The 17,963-nt window shown below is 58.1% G+C and overlaps 1 protein-coding gene across 3 annotated transcripts in view; it reads right to left on the reverse strand.

Annotated features, from left to right (window-relative positions):
- Positions 1-99: 99 nt before the first annotated feature.
- CSNK1G2 (casein kinase 1 gamma 2) overlaps positions 100-17,963 on the reverse strand; it is a 45,192-nt gene continuing 27,328 nt past the window's right edge. For 2 of the 3 annotated variants that reach the window (XM_054050005.1, XM_054050006.1), the window contains 10 exons: positions 10,125-10,165; positions 9,277-9,346; positions 8,704-8,852; positions 7,999-8,233; positions 7,415-7,500; positions 6,919-7,003; positions 6,690-6,838; positions 5,929-6,012; positions 2,422-2,528; positions 100-1,995 (listed from right to left, as the gene is read on the reverse strand). In XM_054050005.1, coding sequence (XP_053905980.1) covers positions 1,941-1,995; positions 2,422-2,528; positions 5,929-6,012; positions 6,690-6,838; positions 6,919-7,003; positions 7,415-7,500; positions 7,999-8,233; positions 8,704-8,852; positions 9,277-9,346; positions 10,125-10,165 — 1,061 coding nt within the window. In that variant the 3' untranslated portion in view covers positions 100-1,940. Of the gene's footprint in view, positions 1,996-2,421; positions 2,529-4,177; positions 4,283-5,928; positions 6,013-6,689; positions 6,839-6,918; positions 7,004-7,414; positions 7,501-7,998; positions 8,234-8,703; positions 8,853-9,276; positions 9,347-10,124; positions 10,166-17,963 lie in introns of all 3 variants that reach the window. The other variant, XM_054050007.1, reaches the window with a different exon arrangement.

A 17,963-nucleotide genomic window follows, 5' to 3' on the forward strand; every position in this document is an offset into this window, starting at 1 on the left:
TAAAGGTTTGGGTTTGTTTTGTTTTTTTTTTTTAAATTTTATTTTTTTTAAATTGGTTTTACTAAAAAAAAAAAAAAAAACAAAAAAAACATAGCCCCTAAATCCTATGGCTTCCAGGAAGCGTCGGAGCAATGGAAATGCTGGTTCTGTACACGTTGTTTAAAGCAGTAACTGAACTTGCAATGGAACAAACGCCCTCACGTACAAGCGCAGGGTTTGGCCTCCTTGCTGGAAGGGGTGTCTGGGGCGGATGGAGCCTGTGCCCACAGCCCTTCCCACCGCGGCTCCGTGACCTCGGTCTGGGCTGCACTTGAGAGCCGCTTCCAGGGGGAATTTAAGGCGATTTTTAACATTTTGCTGTTGCCTCCTTGGGGAACCAAGGGGCAAAGAGCGCACGGGGGGCACGGCTGGGGCTGCCCCGGCCCCTCCTGCCTCGCTGAGCCCCAGGAGAAGCCAAAGCCGGGCTCAGTCCCGAGTTTAGGATGAAGGAGGGCAGGGGGTGCGGTGCCCCGGGCGCAGCCACGGCCCAGGGGTGCAGAGAGGGATGAGCTCCCTGCGCCCCCCAGAGCTGGGCAGTTCAGAGCAATGGTTCAAAGCAGCCACAGACGGTCCCACCCTCTTCCAAAGCCTCAGTCCCCGCCGTTTCGGGGCTGAACAACAGGATTTTGGTAAAGATAAAAGTGTGATGCCCGCCCCCTCCCCCCAATGTGTTGTGATCCGTACACACAGCAGCGCAGGGGGTAAAGTGATGTGGGAAAGCTGTGGTGCCCAGGGGAGAACGGGGGCTGTAGGGCGCTGTGTCTGTGTCTGTGTCTCTGTGGTTGTGATTAAGCTACAAAAAAAACCCCCCATTTCCCGCCCCAGGATCAGGCCCGGCCCCAGCACAGGTGGGAAAAAGCCACAGGAAGAAGCCACAAGACGATGCCATGGGACGAGGCCACGGCCTCAGCTCCGCTCCACCCCAACACTGTCCAACCGCACTCCCCGTGTGCCTCCCGGCCCAGGGGCTCGGACACAAAGCTCGCGATCCGTAAATCCAGAGGGGCCAAACAAACGCTGGCCCTGCCGATCCCTAAAGCTGAGGTGGAAACATCCAGCCCTAGGCCAGCGCGGTGCTGGAGGAGGCTGCGCTGCCTCCCTCCATGGGTCCCCCGGCGCATCCTGGTGCCCCTGTCCCCGCGTCCCCCTGCCCTGGGAGTCCTCAACCTGTTCCTGGTGAGACCAACCAGCGCCTGTGTCGCTACTGAAAATGCATGGGAACATACGAACTCTGGAAACGCATCTCCTCCCCTCACACCAGCACGTCCGGAGGCTGCACCGCTCCCCATCAGAGCCGTTAACGACGGGGGGGACCCGATGGGGCTGAAAGGAAGAGCAGAATTCGGTCACACTGAGGCTGACGGGCAAAGACTGAGGACTCAGTACTGCACCGAGACTCACTTTAAATTAACTTAAGAGACAAAGAAGCAACAGAAAAAAAAAAATAAGATTCCTCCTCAGCCCACTGCTCTCCCAATTGTCTTCTGCTTCTTCTGACAGCGATGGGTCAGAGTCTGTAGAGTTGATCCCCCAGTTTCGGACTGGTTAGACTCACAAGCAAGTGACGCTGCGGATTGGGTTCCGTTTGTTTTTTTTTCTTTTTTATGGTTTTTTTTTTTTTTTTTTGCTCTTTTTGACAGACGCAGGAACTTCGGCGAAGTTGGGCTTGGTTTGAGTCACGGCCACGCGCTGGGCAAGTGGCGGAGGGAAGGACAAGCAGTTTGGGGAGGCCCTGCTCCCCGCCTGCGCGCGTGGGGCGCTGGGAGAGGCTGTCCGGCTCGGCCTCCCCCCCCCGGCCCCGGCCCATCCGAGGGGGCTGCCGCCGGCTCCGCAGGTCAAGATCCAGCCACGGCCGGAGGGAGAGGAGCCATCGCGCACGCCGCTCCACCCGGCCCGGCAGCTCACTTGCGACGCTTGGTGGTTTTCCTCTTCCTTCTCTTGAAGAAACAGCAGCACCTGGAGATGAAAGGGACACCTCATCAGCACCCGGGCCGGGATGCAGATGGAATCGGGGCAGAACCGAGGGGGATACGGAAACCCCTCAGTGTCTTGGTGAGTCCTAAGCGGGCAGAGCTGCTCTAGGAAGGTCCCTCATTGGACCAGGAGCACAATGGTGCAAGTGACACCAAGCAGGACAAGTGACACTGGCCCTGGCATGCAGTTCCGGAGGCTGGAGCTGAGGCCAGACTCCAGGAGAAGGAACAGTCCCAATCTGTGGCTACCCCTCTGCGCCGGCTTTGGGGCAGGCAGGGCGAGGTGGGAATGGGGTGGCCCTGCAGGGACAGCCTGTGCAGGGTGACAGGGGACTGGCCACAAGGCAGCTGCTGAACCCTGTACGTATCCCGGCCCGGCGTGAGGGAGGCAGCGAGGTCGCATCCTTACTTTGTATCGTCTGTCACCTCCACCTCGGTGGGGGCGGTGATGGGGGCGTTCGAATGTCCTGCGGTCGGGTCGTCCGTGTTCAGCTCGCCGTTGGTGGAGCTCATCACCTGGGGAGACACAAGCGTCAGTGCGGGGCACGGGACACTCCTTGGCCTCGTCCCCATCCCACAGGAGCTGCTCCTGGAGAGGTGCAGCCCCAGGAGGTGGCACAGCCCCCCTTGCCCTGTGTGAGGCAGGAGCACCGAGCTCCCCATACAGGATGGTGCCCTCGCCTTGACAGCACAGCTCGGCCTTGGTGCTGAGCAGCCCCATCGCACAGAGGGGTCTGGCCCCCTCGGCATTCCCAGGAGGATCCCCACTCCTGGGAACACCTGCACATCCCACCAGAAGTGGGGCTTGCTGGCAGCCAGCTCCAACGGGAGGCACGGCCCCGCGAAGCTGTTGCTCCGAGGTGACCTTGCCATGACCAAGCAACCAGACCCAGTTCTTGCTTGCCAGCACCACTGGGTCCTGCGGCACTCAGCCCTGTGCCCAACCTGCGGCCTCGTGGTGCCCCTACGCTCCTGCCCGCTCGCTGGGGCAGCGGCGCCATGCGCGGTGCGGGGTGATCCAAGTAACCAAAGCAAGGATGGGGTTGGCACTGGCAACCGGGATTTGCCTGAAATCCCCCTCCTGCACCCGCTGCCCCCAGGCAAAGCCAGGAGCTCCCTGGGGCTGCGCAGGCCAAAGGATCGCCAAGCTGCTCGTCCTACCCAGCCTCGTGGAGGAGCTGCCATCCGACAGCCACAGTGCCCAGGGCTACGCCAAGCCACAGCCCCCTGGAATGAGCCCGGAAGAGTCACCAACACCCCCGCAGTGCCGGGCGCAGGCGGAGGACGGGGCAGGATTTGCAGAGCAAAAGCAAGGAGGGGACGCGGTACGGGAACAGTGGGGCAGAGCGCAAGCCAGCCCCAGGGTCTGCCTGGCCCCACGGCAGCACCTGGGACCAAAGCCTGGGACTGAGCCCCAGCAGAGATTCACTGCAGAGCAGCAGGAATGAGCAGAAGCAATGGGGATGGAAGCAGAGATGGAAGAAGCAGCGCAGGACCAGCCGGGGGGGCCCATCACGGATGCCCTTGCATCCCTGCGGGCTAAACCCCCCAACCCAAGAGGGGCCGAACGGCAGAGGGTGGGAGGCTGAGAGGGTGACGGCGCAAGTGCAGGACCAAGGCAGGGAGACAAGGCCAAGGGCTGCCCAGGGGAAGGGAGGAGAAGCAGGGCTCAGAGCTGTCGCTCTGGTCAAGGAGGCACAGGGAAGGTCCTGTGTGAGATAAGGCCGCATTGTCCGGCACTGCTGGGACATGCAGCACTGGGGGCAAAGCCGATGCCCACATGGCTGCTTGTACCGCTGTGCGGCACAAAGCCAGTGCTCCGATCATTTCTAACCACCTCTTGACTCCCACTAGCAGCGCCAAGGTAGCCCGGCAGCCCCTGGGGAAGCAGCACCAGCCTCATCTGCGAGCCGTGAGCATCTCACGTCATGGGGACTGGGAAGCACAGCCCCTACGGCCAGGTCTTGCAGCCAAGGCAAAACCCTGGGCAAGCGCGGCCCCGATGCCGCCCTGGGGCGAAGGAGTGGGGCTGATCCCCGGGCACAGCCAGCAGACTGACACGCAGATGTCGGCCTGCAGCAGGCCACGTGGGCAGGTCGTGTGGCTCAGGTTGGCTCTGCTCCCTCCCGCGCCCGCCCCTGCCCTCGGCGCGTGGTTGCAAGTACCTGGACGGACCCCCCGAGCCTGCCGGCTGCCAGGTGAGCTCCCAAAGGCTCCTCGGCAGGCTGCCCACCGGCCTGAGGATCCCACACCTCCGTCCCCTCGGGCGGCTGCTCGCGACAGGCAGGAGGAACAGGATGGAAAGAAACAAAAGAAAAGAAAAGAGGAAGAATGGGGAAGAGAAGGGAGAAGTGGAGGGAAGGGGGCAGGGAGAAGAGTGGCAAAGGGAGTCGAGAAAATAAGACATGCAAAAGCAAAAACAATGACCGGAGCAGGTCGAGTTTGTGATCGCGGAGGGCACTCGTGCAGCACCATCCCCGCAGTTCCCTGGCACGAGTCCTGCTGCAACACCATGGGTTGGCCCCTTCCCACCAGGTACACGCACACACGCAACCCCAGCCGTGAAGCTGGTTCTTCCCTGCACTGGGTATGTCCTCTCCGGGCTGGTGAGGCCACGCTGCCCTGCAGAGCACGGCCAGCCCCACTCAGGGCTGGCAGCCACGCTTCAGAGCGTGCTGGGACAGCAGGGAGGTGTAGCCAGGCCGAGGGGACGCTGGTGGCCGCTCTCCTGCAAGCGCAACAGTCCAAGGACGACGCAGGTGTCTGTTTTGTTCCTCAAGGGTACCAGGCTCCTTGGCTGTGCCACAGCGGAAGGTACCCACTACCCAACCCTTACCACAGCGAGAACAGCACGGCCCCACAGCTGCTGGGGGCCTCTGCATCCCCAGGTTAGAAAGCGCTCCCACGTTGTGGGAGTTTTTTGCTTTGTTTTTCCCACTGCTTTCGAGAAGAGACGTTGAACACAGGATTTCTCAGCTGCTGGAGGTGGAGAGCAGATCTTACTGGGAGCAGGTTCCCAGGAACAAGGCAGAGGGGCTTTGAAGACATCACCCTCTCCCTAAGGAAGCGCTGCCCAGGCACCAGCCAGCGAGAGCCAGGGCTGTCCCAGGCTCCCCGTGCTCGGCCGGGAGCAGAAAGGGGCACCACGGAGCCAAGGTGCACGTGAGGGAGGACAGGGTGCTGCACCCTCAGCTCCAGCCCGTTTGCAGGTGCTCTGCTCCCTGTGGAGCTCTAAGACCAGAGGAGGATAATACATATAGGACTGCTGGGGAAAAGCCCGAGGCTCGCTTTTCATGGCAGCAGCCCCAAAGCTGTTTCCTGCACCAGGGTAGGATGGGCCATGGCACCAGAGAAGGGCCAGGCAGCCCAGGTCCTCTTCCACAGCCACCCAGGCAGGGAGCTCTGACCGTCTGCCTGCTCAGTCCCAGCTCAGCCCCGCACACTCCACCAACTCCCACGGCAAAGTCAGCTCCTGTCTCCATCTCGGGGCCAAGCGTTGCCCCACAAATTCCCCCAAGGCCCAGGCAGCCCCCTCCCTTTTCCTGTGGCCCATCGATGAAAGAGACACCACGAACTGAACAGCACCATTACTCCCACAGGGGCACGGCACCAGGATCACCATCCTTAGCATGAGGTGGCTGAGCCTGGGCTGTGCCCACAGCTGCTGGCTGCAGCCCTGGCACTTCCCCATCATGCCACAGCCTCCCACGGTTGCTTCCTCCTTTCCCCTGGCCCCAGGGACACCGTCCTTGTCCCCCCATGAGCCACAGACCTGGACAAGGAGGAAGCCCTGCGGAAAATACAATGCCCCAGTGCCTGCCTCCACCCAGAGACCCTCCTGGGCCCTGTGGAGCAGAAGCTGGAGCTGTGCACAACCACAATCCCGTGCCCCGTCTGGGGCCGCGCTGACGCTCACCTGGTGTTTGGTGTGTGGCTGTGCTTTGTCTCTGTTCGGGGGCTGCACCTGCACTTCGCTGTGCATCGTGCCGATGGGGGTGGGCTGGGGAAGGGACAGAACAACATCAGCTGTGGCACAGCAGCCCTCCTGTCACCCCCTGATCCAAAGAGGCAAACCACCCCAGAACTGGGGCCTGATCCCAGCTCCCACCCTATTCCAGCAGCTCCACGCTTGGTGAGGGGCAGCAGCGAGCCCATGGAGGGTTCCTGTGGCAGAAAGCAAGGTGCCAACTCGACTGCTGGAGTGAAGAACTCCAGGAGCCTCACATTTCTGCGTCACAGCTTTAATGCATAGGCACAACAGCCCCAGCTTGGAGCTGCCTGCTGGTGTCTGTGAGGGCTGGAGGAGCTGCTCTGTTATAGAATCGTTGGGTTGGAAAAGACCTTTGAGATCATTGAGTCCAACCATACCTGTCCAATACTGAACCATCTCTGAGCACCTTGGCTGCCTGTCTTTTAAATGCCTCCAGGGATGGAGGCTCAACCACCTCCCTGGACAGTCTCTTCCAGTGCCTGAGAACCCTTTTGGCAAAAAATTGGTCCTGAGATCCAATCTAAACCTCCTCTGGCACAACTCGTGGCCATTTCCTCTTGTCCCATCACTTGTTACTCCAGAGACATAACCCTCCCTGCTGCTGCGCTGACTCCCCACCACACTGCCCACCGTCCCCTGGGCACCCAAGGACGCAGCCCCCTCTGCCCACTCCCTCGGCTACTCACGAGTGGTTTCCCTGCCCAGTCGTATTCGTAGTCGAACACGTAGCCGTTCCTCTCGAACAAGTCTGTGAAGAGCTTCCGCAGGTAGTCGTAGTCCGGCTTCTCGAAGAAATCCAGCCGCCGCACGTAGCGCAAGTACGTGGCCATCTCCTCTGTGGAGACAGAGGGCTCAGTTGGACAGGGAGACAGGGTGCCAGGCCAGCAGGCTCTGGGGACAGGGACATGCCCTCACCTGGGAAGTTCTCACAGAGCACCTCCACGGGAGTGGCTCTTTTGGTGTCGCCGATCTTCTGATACCTCTCCTTTAGCGTGTCAGCCTGGCGGAAATAAGGAGCAGGTCAGCAGGAGGGCCAGGCACATCCCCAGGAGAGGGGAAGGCACTGCGTGCCATTAGACCACAAAGGGTTTCTTGGTCCCCATTTTCCAAGTAACAGTGAGAGCTCATTCCCAGGGAATCCCCTCGCCCAGGACAGGTCTATAGGACAAAAACCAGGGACTGTGGTTCCAGGGGAGCAGCTGTGATACCCACAAAGCCAGGTGACACAGAAAGAGGGATGCTTACAGCCACTCAGCACAGCAAGGGCCTGGCGCAGACCTCAGAGCAACAGCTGGGGTGTCCACTCTCCCACACACCAGGGGGGAAAAGCTCTCCACTCCCTGCCCTGATGCTGCCCCTGGCAGGGCAGAACCAGCCCCACCATGCCCGGGAAGCAGGAGCTGGCAGTTACCTTCAGGCCTTGCCAAGGAAGGCTCCCACGGAGGAAGTACATAAACATGTGCCCTAATGCTTCCAGGTCGTCCCTGCGGCTTTGTTCTGCATGGAGAACACAGACATGGACACATTCTCACCACGTAGAATCATGGAACAGTTCAACTTGGAAGGTGCCTTAGAGCCCATCCAGTTCCACTCCCTGCCATGGACAGGGACATCTCCCACTGGATCAGGGGCTCCAAGCCCCATCCAGCCTGGCCTTGAACCCCTCCAGGGATGGGGCAGCCACCACTGCTCTGGGCAACCTGTTCCAGGGCCTCCCCCCCCTCACAGCAAAACATTTCTTCCCAAGTTCTCATGTCAATCTTCCCTCTTTCTGCTTAAACTCGTTCCCCCTTGTCCTATCCCTGCCGTCCCTGATCAAGAGCCCCTTCCCAGCTTTCCTAGAGCCCCAGGGACAGCACTCCAAATCCCCCACCAACATCTCAGGCTGAAGAGCAGGGCAGTTCACCCCCACCGGCTCCTTGGAGCTCAACCCCCGAAGTCCCCTTTCCCCTCTCTTTGAGCTGAGAGGCAGGGCTGGCCACACAGTGCACACACCTTTCCCAAGGTGGGTGTTGATGCTCATGTAGCGCGCTGTTCCTGTCAGGCTCTTGTGCTCTCGGTAGGGGATGTGTTTTTTGGTCTCGGGATCAATATACTCTTTGGCCAGGCCAAAATCGATGATGTGGATGGTGTGCTGCCGCTTGCTGCCCGGCCGCCCCACCAGAAAGTTCTCTGGCTTGACGTCTCTGTAGATCAGGCTTTTGGTGTGGACGTACTCCATCCGTGTGATCTGGAGGCAGATGGAGATGTCAGTGCTGTGGCAGAGACTCACCAGCCTGCAGCCTCCTCCCCCGGGCCTGACTCTGCTTTGACTGCTTCACCCCCAGCCACAACCCAGCTCCCCTCAGCTTGAGGAGCTGGATTGGAAGGACACAACAACTCTCCCAGCCCTGAAATACAACCTCAGTCTGGCTGCATCTCGGACACGCACGGCAAGATGCTCAGCTTGTACTCAGAAAGGGGCTGCATAGGGCTGAGGGAGAGCCCTCCTACATCAGGGTGAGGCATAGAGGGAGGCAGTTTCCTGCAGCCTGCTGGGCACTGACTCACCCCTCCATTCCCATCCCCTTCCCTCTGGGACCCTCACACAGCCCAGCCGTTGTCCCCACACATCACCCTTCTCCCCTGGGGTACTCTGTGGCCAGCGAGGCCACGGTGAAGCGTGCAGAGCTGCAGGAGAAAAGGAGGCGCTGCGCTCACCAGCTGGATCGCGATCATGAGGACAGTCTTGAGCGTGAAGGTCCGATCGCACAGATCAAAGAGATCTTCTAGACTGGGTCCTAGCAGCTCTAACACCATGGCGTTATACTTCCCGCAGGGGCCAAAGTAGTAAACCTGAGGAATTCCTTCTGCAAGACACAAAGCAGGGGCTGTCAGGGGTGGCAACAGGGCTCAGAAGGACACGGCCACGCTGTCACGGCCATGCCGGTGCTGGGAACAGAATGGGGGGCTGCAGATGGGGGGATGCCTTCACACTGCCCTCCCTCCACACCCCAGACAGCTTGGCTCTGCTCTTGGCAGGAGAGCGAAGGAGGCAGCTCCATCTGCATCCCTGACTGCTGCGGGGGAGGTGGGAGGAAAGAACTAAATAAAACGAGATCAAAGATTAGAGGTGGCTCTGCGTAAAATCGGCCTCTCCCAGCTGAGCAGATGGGTCAGAATCGCTCATGCTGAGGAGTGAATCTGCAGAGTCACATTTATAGGAAGGCTCTCTTTCCCAGCCCTGTCACCCAGGTGTCCGACTCCCTGCAGCAGCTTGGTCCAGCTCCATACCTGCATTGCCGAGCTGTTTGTAGAACCGATACTCCAGGTGCAGCTGGGGGGCTCGGGATTTTATAGGTTCCTTAGAGGAAAGAAGGAGAATGGTTAAGGTTGTTACAGGGAGCAGGATGTTAGAGAGGTCTGGGTGTCCTCTTCACCTCCTTCCCATGCTGGCAGCAGCTAGACTGAGAGCATTTGGGGCTGAGAAAAACTGGTACAAAAACGGAGATGAAGAGAGAAAACCAGCCCACATGGGAGCCGGATCCACCCACTCCAGAGAGATTCAGGTGCTGGGAGAGGCATTAATGGGAGCAGGTATCAGTGGGACTACTCCCTCCTGGAAGCCTGGCACCAGCTTAGTGCAGCACAGGCCACAGCGAGGCCCTGGATAGTCACGGAATGGTTTGAGCTGGAAGGGCCTCAAAGCCCATCCAGTTCCACCCCCTGCCATGGGCAGGGACATCTCCCACTGGATCAGGGGCTCCAAGCCCCATCCAACCTGGCCTTGAACCCCTCCAGGGATGGGGCAGCCACCACTGCTCTGGGCAACCCGGGCCAGAGTCTCCCCACCCTCACAGCAAAACATTTCTTCCCAAGATCTTATCTCAAGCTTCCCTCTTTCAGCTGAAAACCATTCCCCTTGTCCTATCCCTGCCGTCCCTGATCAAGAGCCCCTCCCAGGCCCAGATCACCCCACCTGCAATGCCCTGTGCTGCTCTGCCTGCCCTCAATTCCCAGCAGCAGGCACAGCTCCCTGCGCAGGCACCCATCCGTCCCAGATCTGATCGCAACCCGCTCCAACAGCCTGGGGAAGGGGAACAATCTCCTGAACATCCCTACCCTGACCACGAAGAACTCACCAATTTGATAGCTACGTATTCATTCGTGTAGAGGTTCTTTCCTGCAGGAAGAGATGCAAAAAACACAATTGAAATCAAGTGAGCTGTGGTGGTGTAACCCCCCCACCAGCAACTGAGCACCCCCAGGTGCTCACTCTCCCCTCTCGTGGGATGGGGGAGGATTGGAAGTGTGAGAAAACTCGTGGGTTGAGGTAGAGCCAGTTTAATAGGAAAAGGAAAAGCCACAGAGCAAAGCAAGGGATTCCTTCATTGCTTCCTATTGGCAGGCAGGTGTGCAGCCACCCCAGGAAAGCCGGGCTCCGTCACACATAGGGGTGACTTGAGAAGACAAACACCCTCACTCCAAATGTCCCCCCCTTCCTCCTTCTTTCCCAGCTTTATCTGCTCAGCATGGTGCCCCATGAGGTGGGATTCCTTTTGGTCACTGGATTTGGCTGCCCCGGCTGTGTTCCCTTCCAGCTTCCTGGGCACCTGTCACTGGTGGGGTGGGATGAGGAGCAGAAAAGGCTTTGCTGCTGGGTAAGCACTGCTCAGCAATAAACTAAAACATCCCTGTATTATCACAGTTTCCAGCACAAATCCCAAACACAGCTCCATAGTGGCTGCTGTGAAAAAAATTCCCTCTAGCCCTGCTGAAACAGGGACTACAAACCAGTCTTCACATCAACCCCACATCACAAACACCATGGTCCCCTGAGGGCTCCAGAACATCCCAAACAGGTTTGGTGGCTCATACAACACCTAAAGAGGTCTCCAGGCAGGAGCAGGAACCCTCTGTGATGAGTTGCAACACGCCTGTTAATTAGCCCAGATGGGGTAGGTGGATTCCTCTGGGATGGGATGCAGCCAACTCTGCTGGGAGGGGGCAGCATCCCCACCCAGGAGTGCAGGGATGCAGGTGGCCAAGGCAGGAGCAAGGCTGGGACTTGTTGTTTCCCCCAGGCACATCCCTGCAGGGAGAGGGGCTGCCTGGCTCTGCGAGGGCTGTCTGGAACTGGGGGATGCTGCTCTGTTGACACTGGGACCCCACAGAGCATGGCAGGGGAGAAGGACCCCCAGCAGCACTGGGCAGGTTGAGACATTGCAGCTGGCAGTGGTTGGAAGACACCGCAGGTGGGTGGAAATCCCTTCCCTGGGGTCACTGCTGTGGATGGGGCACAGATGCGTGCAGCTCAACCGCATCCTTCAGGATGCTCCCGCCCTCCCACGGGCACAAGGGAAGCCAGGAGCAGACCCACAGTGCTGCAGGGAGAGCCAGGTGACTGTCCAGGAGAGCTGAAAGGGCAGGCCAACACCACACACCCTTCAAAATGTCTTCCTAGAGAGCTCAGCGCCTTCATGGGAGTTTTCATAAAATCATTAAATGGTTTGGGTTGGAAGGGACCTTAAAGCCCACCCAGTTTCACCCCCTGCCATGGGCAGGGACACCTCCCACTGGATCAGGGGCTCCAAGCCCCATCCAACCTGGCTTGGAACCCCTCTAGGGATGGGGCAGCCGCCACCGCTCTGGGCAACCTGGGCCAGGGCCTCCCCACCCTCAAACACCAGAAAGGCTGAACTAAGGGTGTCTTCACATCACTCTGTTCACCCCAGAGAACCAGGAAGGTGTAAGGAAGGTGTTCCACCTAGAAAGCATCAGGATCACCCCTACCCCATCCCCAAAAAGACAAGGATTAAAGAGGTTTGCAGAAATATCTGAGCGCCCTTTCTACCAGAGCCCTCCAGGACATCGGGGAGATGGGAGTTAACGGCAGCAGGTTCCCTTCCATGACATGCAGAGCCAGCAGACACGCAATGCCCCTGCCTGCCTGGCATGTGCGTATCTGATGGAGCTGCATCTGTCTCCTCGGATTTTCTCCAAGCAATTTGCTCAGGGAACCAAGCTCCTCCTGGCATAAGATTTCATCTGCTGCGACTGCTGCTCTCCACCTGAAGCAGCAATAAATCCTTGCCGGGTGACATCAGAGCCAGCTGCTGAGCGCCAGAGTCGGCGGCAGGATTACGGGAAGAGGGATGAATGGGAGATATTAATGGAGCAGCTCCTCCCAGGGCTCTGCAGCCAAGGAGGGGCTCAATCCTGCTGCTTCGCTGACCCTCTCCCATCCCAGGGGACCTCTGCCAAGCCTCTGTAAAACCAAATCCCTTCACAGCCATTAGGAAGCAAGGGAATAAGAAGGCAGAAATGCCTGGTTGGCACAAGTGAATGCCAGACCCAGGGATTCTGGCCCATCACAAACTGGGGAGGAGGAGGAGGAACTTCCCCCAGACCTACGCATGGCTCCAAGGAGCACAAGGTTCATTGAGAACTTGCCTGGGGCAGCTTACATCCCGACTGACTCCAGGGCAGCCCCCTCATCCTTGCTGCAAGAACGGTCACCTCTGAATGCATTAACAGGGTGAGAAGGCAGAACCTTAACAGGGAGAGAAGGCCACAAGGCGGCAGGGAGGAGAAGCGCGTGCCAGCAGCTTATCTTCCACGCACTAGGACCTCTGTGTTTTGCAAACAATCTCAATGGAGAGCAAACCAGCCTCACACGCCAGCTGGGATGCAGGGGCAGGCAGAGCCCAGCCAGGCATCGGGTCCCCACATGCTCCCGGCTAAAATGGGTTCCAGCCTCAAGGTCCTACAGTTCAACCAAAAAACATCCCCCTCCTGCTGCCTTCAGGGCAGTAACATGCACCCAGAACACTCACAGCTGGATTTTCCCTGAGGTCAGGTTGGAAAAAACATGGCAGGATGCCTGTCACCTTGGCAGAGAGGCACTGCCAAACCGGCCCTGCACAGCAGGGACCGAGACAGGAGCTTTCCCAGCAGGGCTGTGCTTGGAGAGGTCCACCCCGTCCTGTTCTCACCAGGCTGATGCCTCCTGTGGCTCTCTGGCACAGAAAGCTACCTGCAGAAACACTCCGGGAGCTGGCAGCCCTCTCCCAGCCTAAGAAACAAGCCCAAATCATTTGATAGCCCCATGGTTCATCCCTGTAATGTTCAGAGGCCCTGGACAAAGCGGACAGAAGAGATGGGGCAGCAGAGACCATTGCAGCTGTCAGATGACCACCATCCTCTTCTCTTGACAAAAACATGGTGTGACGAGCAGAATGCGCTATCAGGAAGGAAAAAAAAAAAGAAAAAGCAGAACAGCAGGGAAGTAGGGGCTGTGGGGTCCTTCCCGTGGCTAAGAACTCCCCACTCCAGCTCCTGGAGCAGCTCCAGTGGTCGCCTGGGCTGCTGAGCACTCACTGATGGTGGGAACTCTAACACCTAAAATGTGGTGGAGACCACAGAGCACCATGAGTAAGTAGGACCCAAGCAGGCAGCACTGTAGGATTTGGAGGAGAAAAGGTGCTTTTAAAAGATAAAAGTAGCAGGATAGGTGGCAGAAAGCAAATATTTGCATTTGCAGAGGCCTTTGCCCTGCTCAGGGCTGGCGGTGCCTCTGAATCCAGCTGCCAGCACCTGCAAGACACGGCATGTCTGATCGGAGCCAAGCCAAAGCATCCCATCGGAGGAGCCGGCCAGAGCTGGGGTCTAGGGTTTAAAAGCCAGACGTGGCTGTCTCTTAGCCGTGTGTTCGCATCCCATTCCCAATGGCGGACTTGGCAGCAGCGGGATCCGGCACCTGCTCCTGCGCATCACAGCAGCCCAAGAAGCTGTGCTCCCACCCGCGTCCCCATCCAAGTGGCTTCCCCTGTGCCAGCCTCTCCGCTGCCCTTGCTCGGGGTGCTGTACCGACCACACTGGGAGCCTGCAGCAGGAGTTGTGCCTGGGACCTGCGATTTGGCTTCTCCGCTCAAGGAGTGCAGGAGAAGACAGCTGAGCACCAGCCCAGAACCACAAGCACCGCAGCCCTAGCGCTGCGAGCTGCATCAGCCCCAGCAATGACAGCTCCCTGGGGCATTGGGTTTTGATACCATTGTGGGGGGAAAAGCTATTTTAGAGTTTGACCTTCCTCTAGAGGAGGATCTGGAAGACCAAGAGGAAAACCCAGGGTGAGCCCATTAGCAAGAGGAGCAGTTAGGCAGTGAATGAGCTCTTCTCTCCCTACGCCCGTGAGCTACCCTGGTGCATGGTGGGGCTGCAGCACTTTTAGAAGCAGCCAAGCCCTTCGCCATACATACACTAGATGGAGGTCTTGACGGAACCAGAGATGGAAGGGTGCCACAGGCAGTGTGCTGACCCAGCCGTATTGTCCAAAAGGACTGATTGCTGCCCCTGAGGAGTCACTCCCCAGGAAAGCCTGGGAGGTTGCAGGCCAAGGGTGAGAGCCACAGCTCAAGGGAGCTTGGGAATGTCCCCAGTACTCGCACGTCACCGTTCCACTGGGACATGACCCTAGCCCAGCTGTAGTAGTGACCCTCTGCTGGCTCCTACACCCCACAGGACCCTCCCCCCCACAACACTTCCTCCCTCCAAAACGCTGGGTTTACTTTGTAAAAATAAGTTAATTGCCAGCTTTTAACTTAGAAGGAAACTGGCTGCTGTGTTTCCATGCTGTCATTAGACACGAACACAGCAGGCAAGGGGAGACGGGGTGAGCACAGAAAGGGTGCAATAAGCACATTTGCAGAAGTTTAATGCAAGGAGAAGAGAAGCACAAGCTCTACTGAGTCCCTGTTCCTCCCCAAACCCTGGTTTTGCTGCCCTGGAGTAGCACAGCCTCAGACCAGGCTTGGAAGGGGTTCAGCTGGGAGCCCCTGCTGCAGGCGGTCAGTGTGGCCTCCCCTCCCCATGCCCCAACCTCTGCCAGCCGCTCCTGGCAGGGAATCCCAGCCCCCGTCCAGGCTGTTTGTCCATGCCAAGGCAGCCCAGCAGGACAAACAGCAGCTCCTAGCTCCAAAGGGCAGCTCTGAGGCAGCCCAGCAGCAGGCAGAGCGCAGGGAAGGGGGCTTGTACAGCATCCAGGTGCTTTGGGCTCATTCTTGAGCTTTATGGTTAATGTCTGGGTTTTCGTATCTCTCTGCCCACCCCAAAGCATCACTGAGGAGCTACTAAGAGGGGCCTGCTCCAACAAAGCCTCACTGCAAGTGGTAGGTGCTGTTTTCACTCCTGGGGTACAGGCAGCTGGCAGAGGCAGTGAGATGCAGGTTCCTGCAGCTTGGCTGTAGCTCGCTACCACGGAGCAAGAGCCACAGGCCGCCCCCACTGACACCAGCCTCCCCCCGGCAGGGACCTGGGCCGGGGAGCTGCAGACAGTAGGGGCTGCTAAGGGCTGCACTACACAGAAAGAGAGAATGGTTTGGGTTGGAAGGGACCTTAAAGCCCATCCAGTACCATACCCCTGCCATGGGCAGGGACACCTCCCACTGGATCAGGGGCTCCAAGCCCCATCCAACCTGGCCTTGAACACCTCCAGGGATGGGGCAGCCACCACTGCTCTGGGCAACCTAGGCCAGGGCCTCCCCACCCTCACAGAAAAACATTTCTAAGATCTCAACTCAAACTCCCCTCTTTCAGCTCCAAACAATTCCCCCTCATCCTGTCCCTGCACTCCCTGATCAAGAACCCCTCCTCAGTTTTCCCAGATTGCTCAGGATGCCAAGGCCAGCAGAAACACAGAGGAGCAGGATCCAAGCATGGCTCTGGCAGACAGAAAGTCCTGCCCAAATCATTCCACTTCTGCCTTCTCACAAATCCTTTATGTCAGTTCTTTTTACCTTCTCTTTCTAAACTTTTGACTTTGGCTGCCTCCATACGCAGGAGGTCACTCGTCTCCATCTGGGACCCAGAAGGACTGCACGGCACACTGGTGAAACTGGGCAAAGCATTACCTCTCTCAGGAAGACAACTTCACCTCCCTCCCTCCCCCACCACTGAGAGCTGGAGGAGTCACCTCCTGACATGTTTTTGCAAGATCTCCTGGCTTTTTTTGATGAAAAGAAAAAGTCTGAAGAAGATTTGGAAGCTTTTAAACACTGAGCTACGCTTTGGCCTCTGCCTGGACTGATACTCCATTCCCAGGGGAATACTGATTGTCCACAGCAAGCACTGGGAGCATCCCACATGCCACCACTTCACAGCAGGATCCCTCTGGTCCTTTGCCATTCATCTGCAGTTGGAGGAATCCCTACTTTGTGTGAAGTCCTGACAGCATTCCTGAGCCCTGACGAGGCGCAGAGGCACACCTAAAGGAAGAGATGGGATTTTAGGAGAAAAGTCACATACTGCTGTGAGGAGATCCTGTGCTCCGGTCATTACCACGTTACAGCCAGGCACTGCAGAGTATGCCTGGGCAGGAAAATCACACAAAGGGCCTAGAAGCTTCTCTTGCTGGTGGCAAGGACAAACTCGCAGCGAGAATCGACTGCTGCAGAGCCCCAGAGCAAGATCTCTCCACTTGTCCATTCGGCCATGAGCAAACTGAGCCAAACTGCTCACAGGTCCCTGCAGCAACTCCACTCCGAGCAACCCAGACTCCCAGTTTCACAGATGCTCCTCAGACCCATGTGAGACCCATGGCCACTTCAGTGCTGTCCCCAAAAGGCAAGAAGTGACCAAGGCAGGGCATCATGCCAACCCTTAGTGCTGAGCACGCCTGACAAAGCAACAGCCACGGCCCAAGACATTCCAGACTCCTGCCTGTACCAGGATCCTGGATGACAGCTCGCCCAGAAACAGGTACCCACTGTGGGATGTTTGCTGGTGAACAAGGGAAAGGAGGTGGAAGGACACAAGTAGAGCCTGCGCAGCTCAGAACACCCCAGCCAGAGCAGCTCTGCAGAGAGGGACCGGCAGCAGGAGGTGCAGCATTGCTGGCGGTGTCCGGATTGAGCGGACAGTGCAAAATCCCAAAAGCATAGAATGGTTTGGGTTGGAAGACACTTCAAAGCCCTTCCAGTTCCACACCCCTGCCATGGGCAGGGACACCTCCCACTAGACCAGGCTGCTCAAGGCCTCATCCAATCTCTCCTTTCACAATACCTGGCTTTCAAGGAAAGCTCAGAGCTCTTCATGACACTGGGAGAGACAGACCCTCTGCTACTGGGCACGGGAACCACATGGCTGGATTTTAAACACAGCATTTTCCCAAGCTCTGCAATTAAGCCGTGATCCCATCGGGGAGTTTGGGACTAGGACAATTTAGCCTGGCACCAACCAGTCTGTCACACTGCAGAGAGCTAACATTAACTCTCCACAGACAGCAGCAGCACCGTGAGGTGGGTAAACTCACCCCACCCCGTGTGCGGGTGCCTGAGCTGGGGCTGCTGGTGGTGCTTCCCAACAGCCTCCCACCTCTGGCTCCTTCCGCACACAAACAGCCTGCTGGGACGACCACGTTTACTGCAGGTTTAGCTCAGGGCTTGGTTTGAAAAGGCACTGCTTAAAATATCCCAGAGCAATGAGGCCTAAGGCTGTGACGGGCTCCCAGCCTGCTCTGGGGACAGGCTCTCTTCCCTCTCTGAGGGCACAAGCCCTTTCCCAAAGCACTCACAGCCAAGGCCAATGCTCCGCCTGGCAGAGACTCCATCAACACAGCCAAGGCGCATTCCTGGAGTCACCCAGACTGTGCGGCTGGCACAGCGGTGCCTGGCACTGCCAGGCCTCTCCCAGACACCTGATGCCAACTGAAGAGTAACAGCTTGCTGAAAGCATCCTGGTGCATGCAGTGTCCTTGGGAGGGGAGCAATCCACCCACTCTCTGAACTAGCTTGCTTGAACCACTTCCCAATAAACTTGGTTCAAACTGGAGAATGACCATGGAACATTTTTGAGTTTTATTCAGTCCTTTTTCTCTTCCCTGCATAAATTTTTAGGAGCTCTCTGAAAAGCAAGGATCTTACCCAGGATCAAACAGAGACTCTTCCCTAGATGCTCGCCCCAGCAGAGCAAACACCCCACAGGCG

The sequence above is a fragment of the Cuculus canorus genome, chromosome 27, assembly GCF_017976375.1.
Source record: "Cuculus canorus isolate bCucCan1 chromosome 27, bCucCan1.pri, whole genome shotgun sequence".
Taxonomy (NCBI): domain Eukaryota; kingdom Metazoa; phylum Chordata; class Aves; order Cuculiformes; family Cuculidae; genus Cuculus; species Cuculus canorus.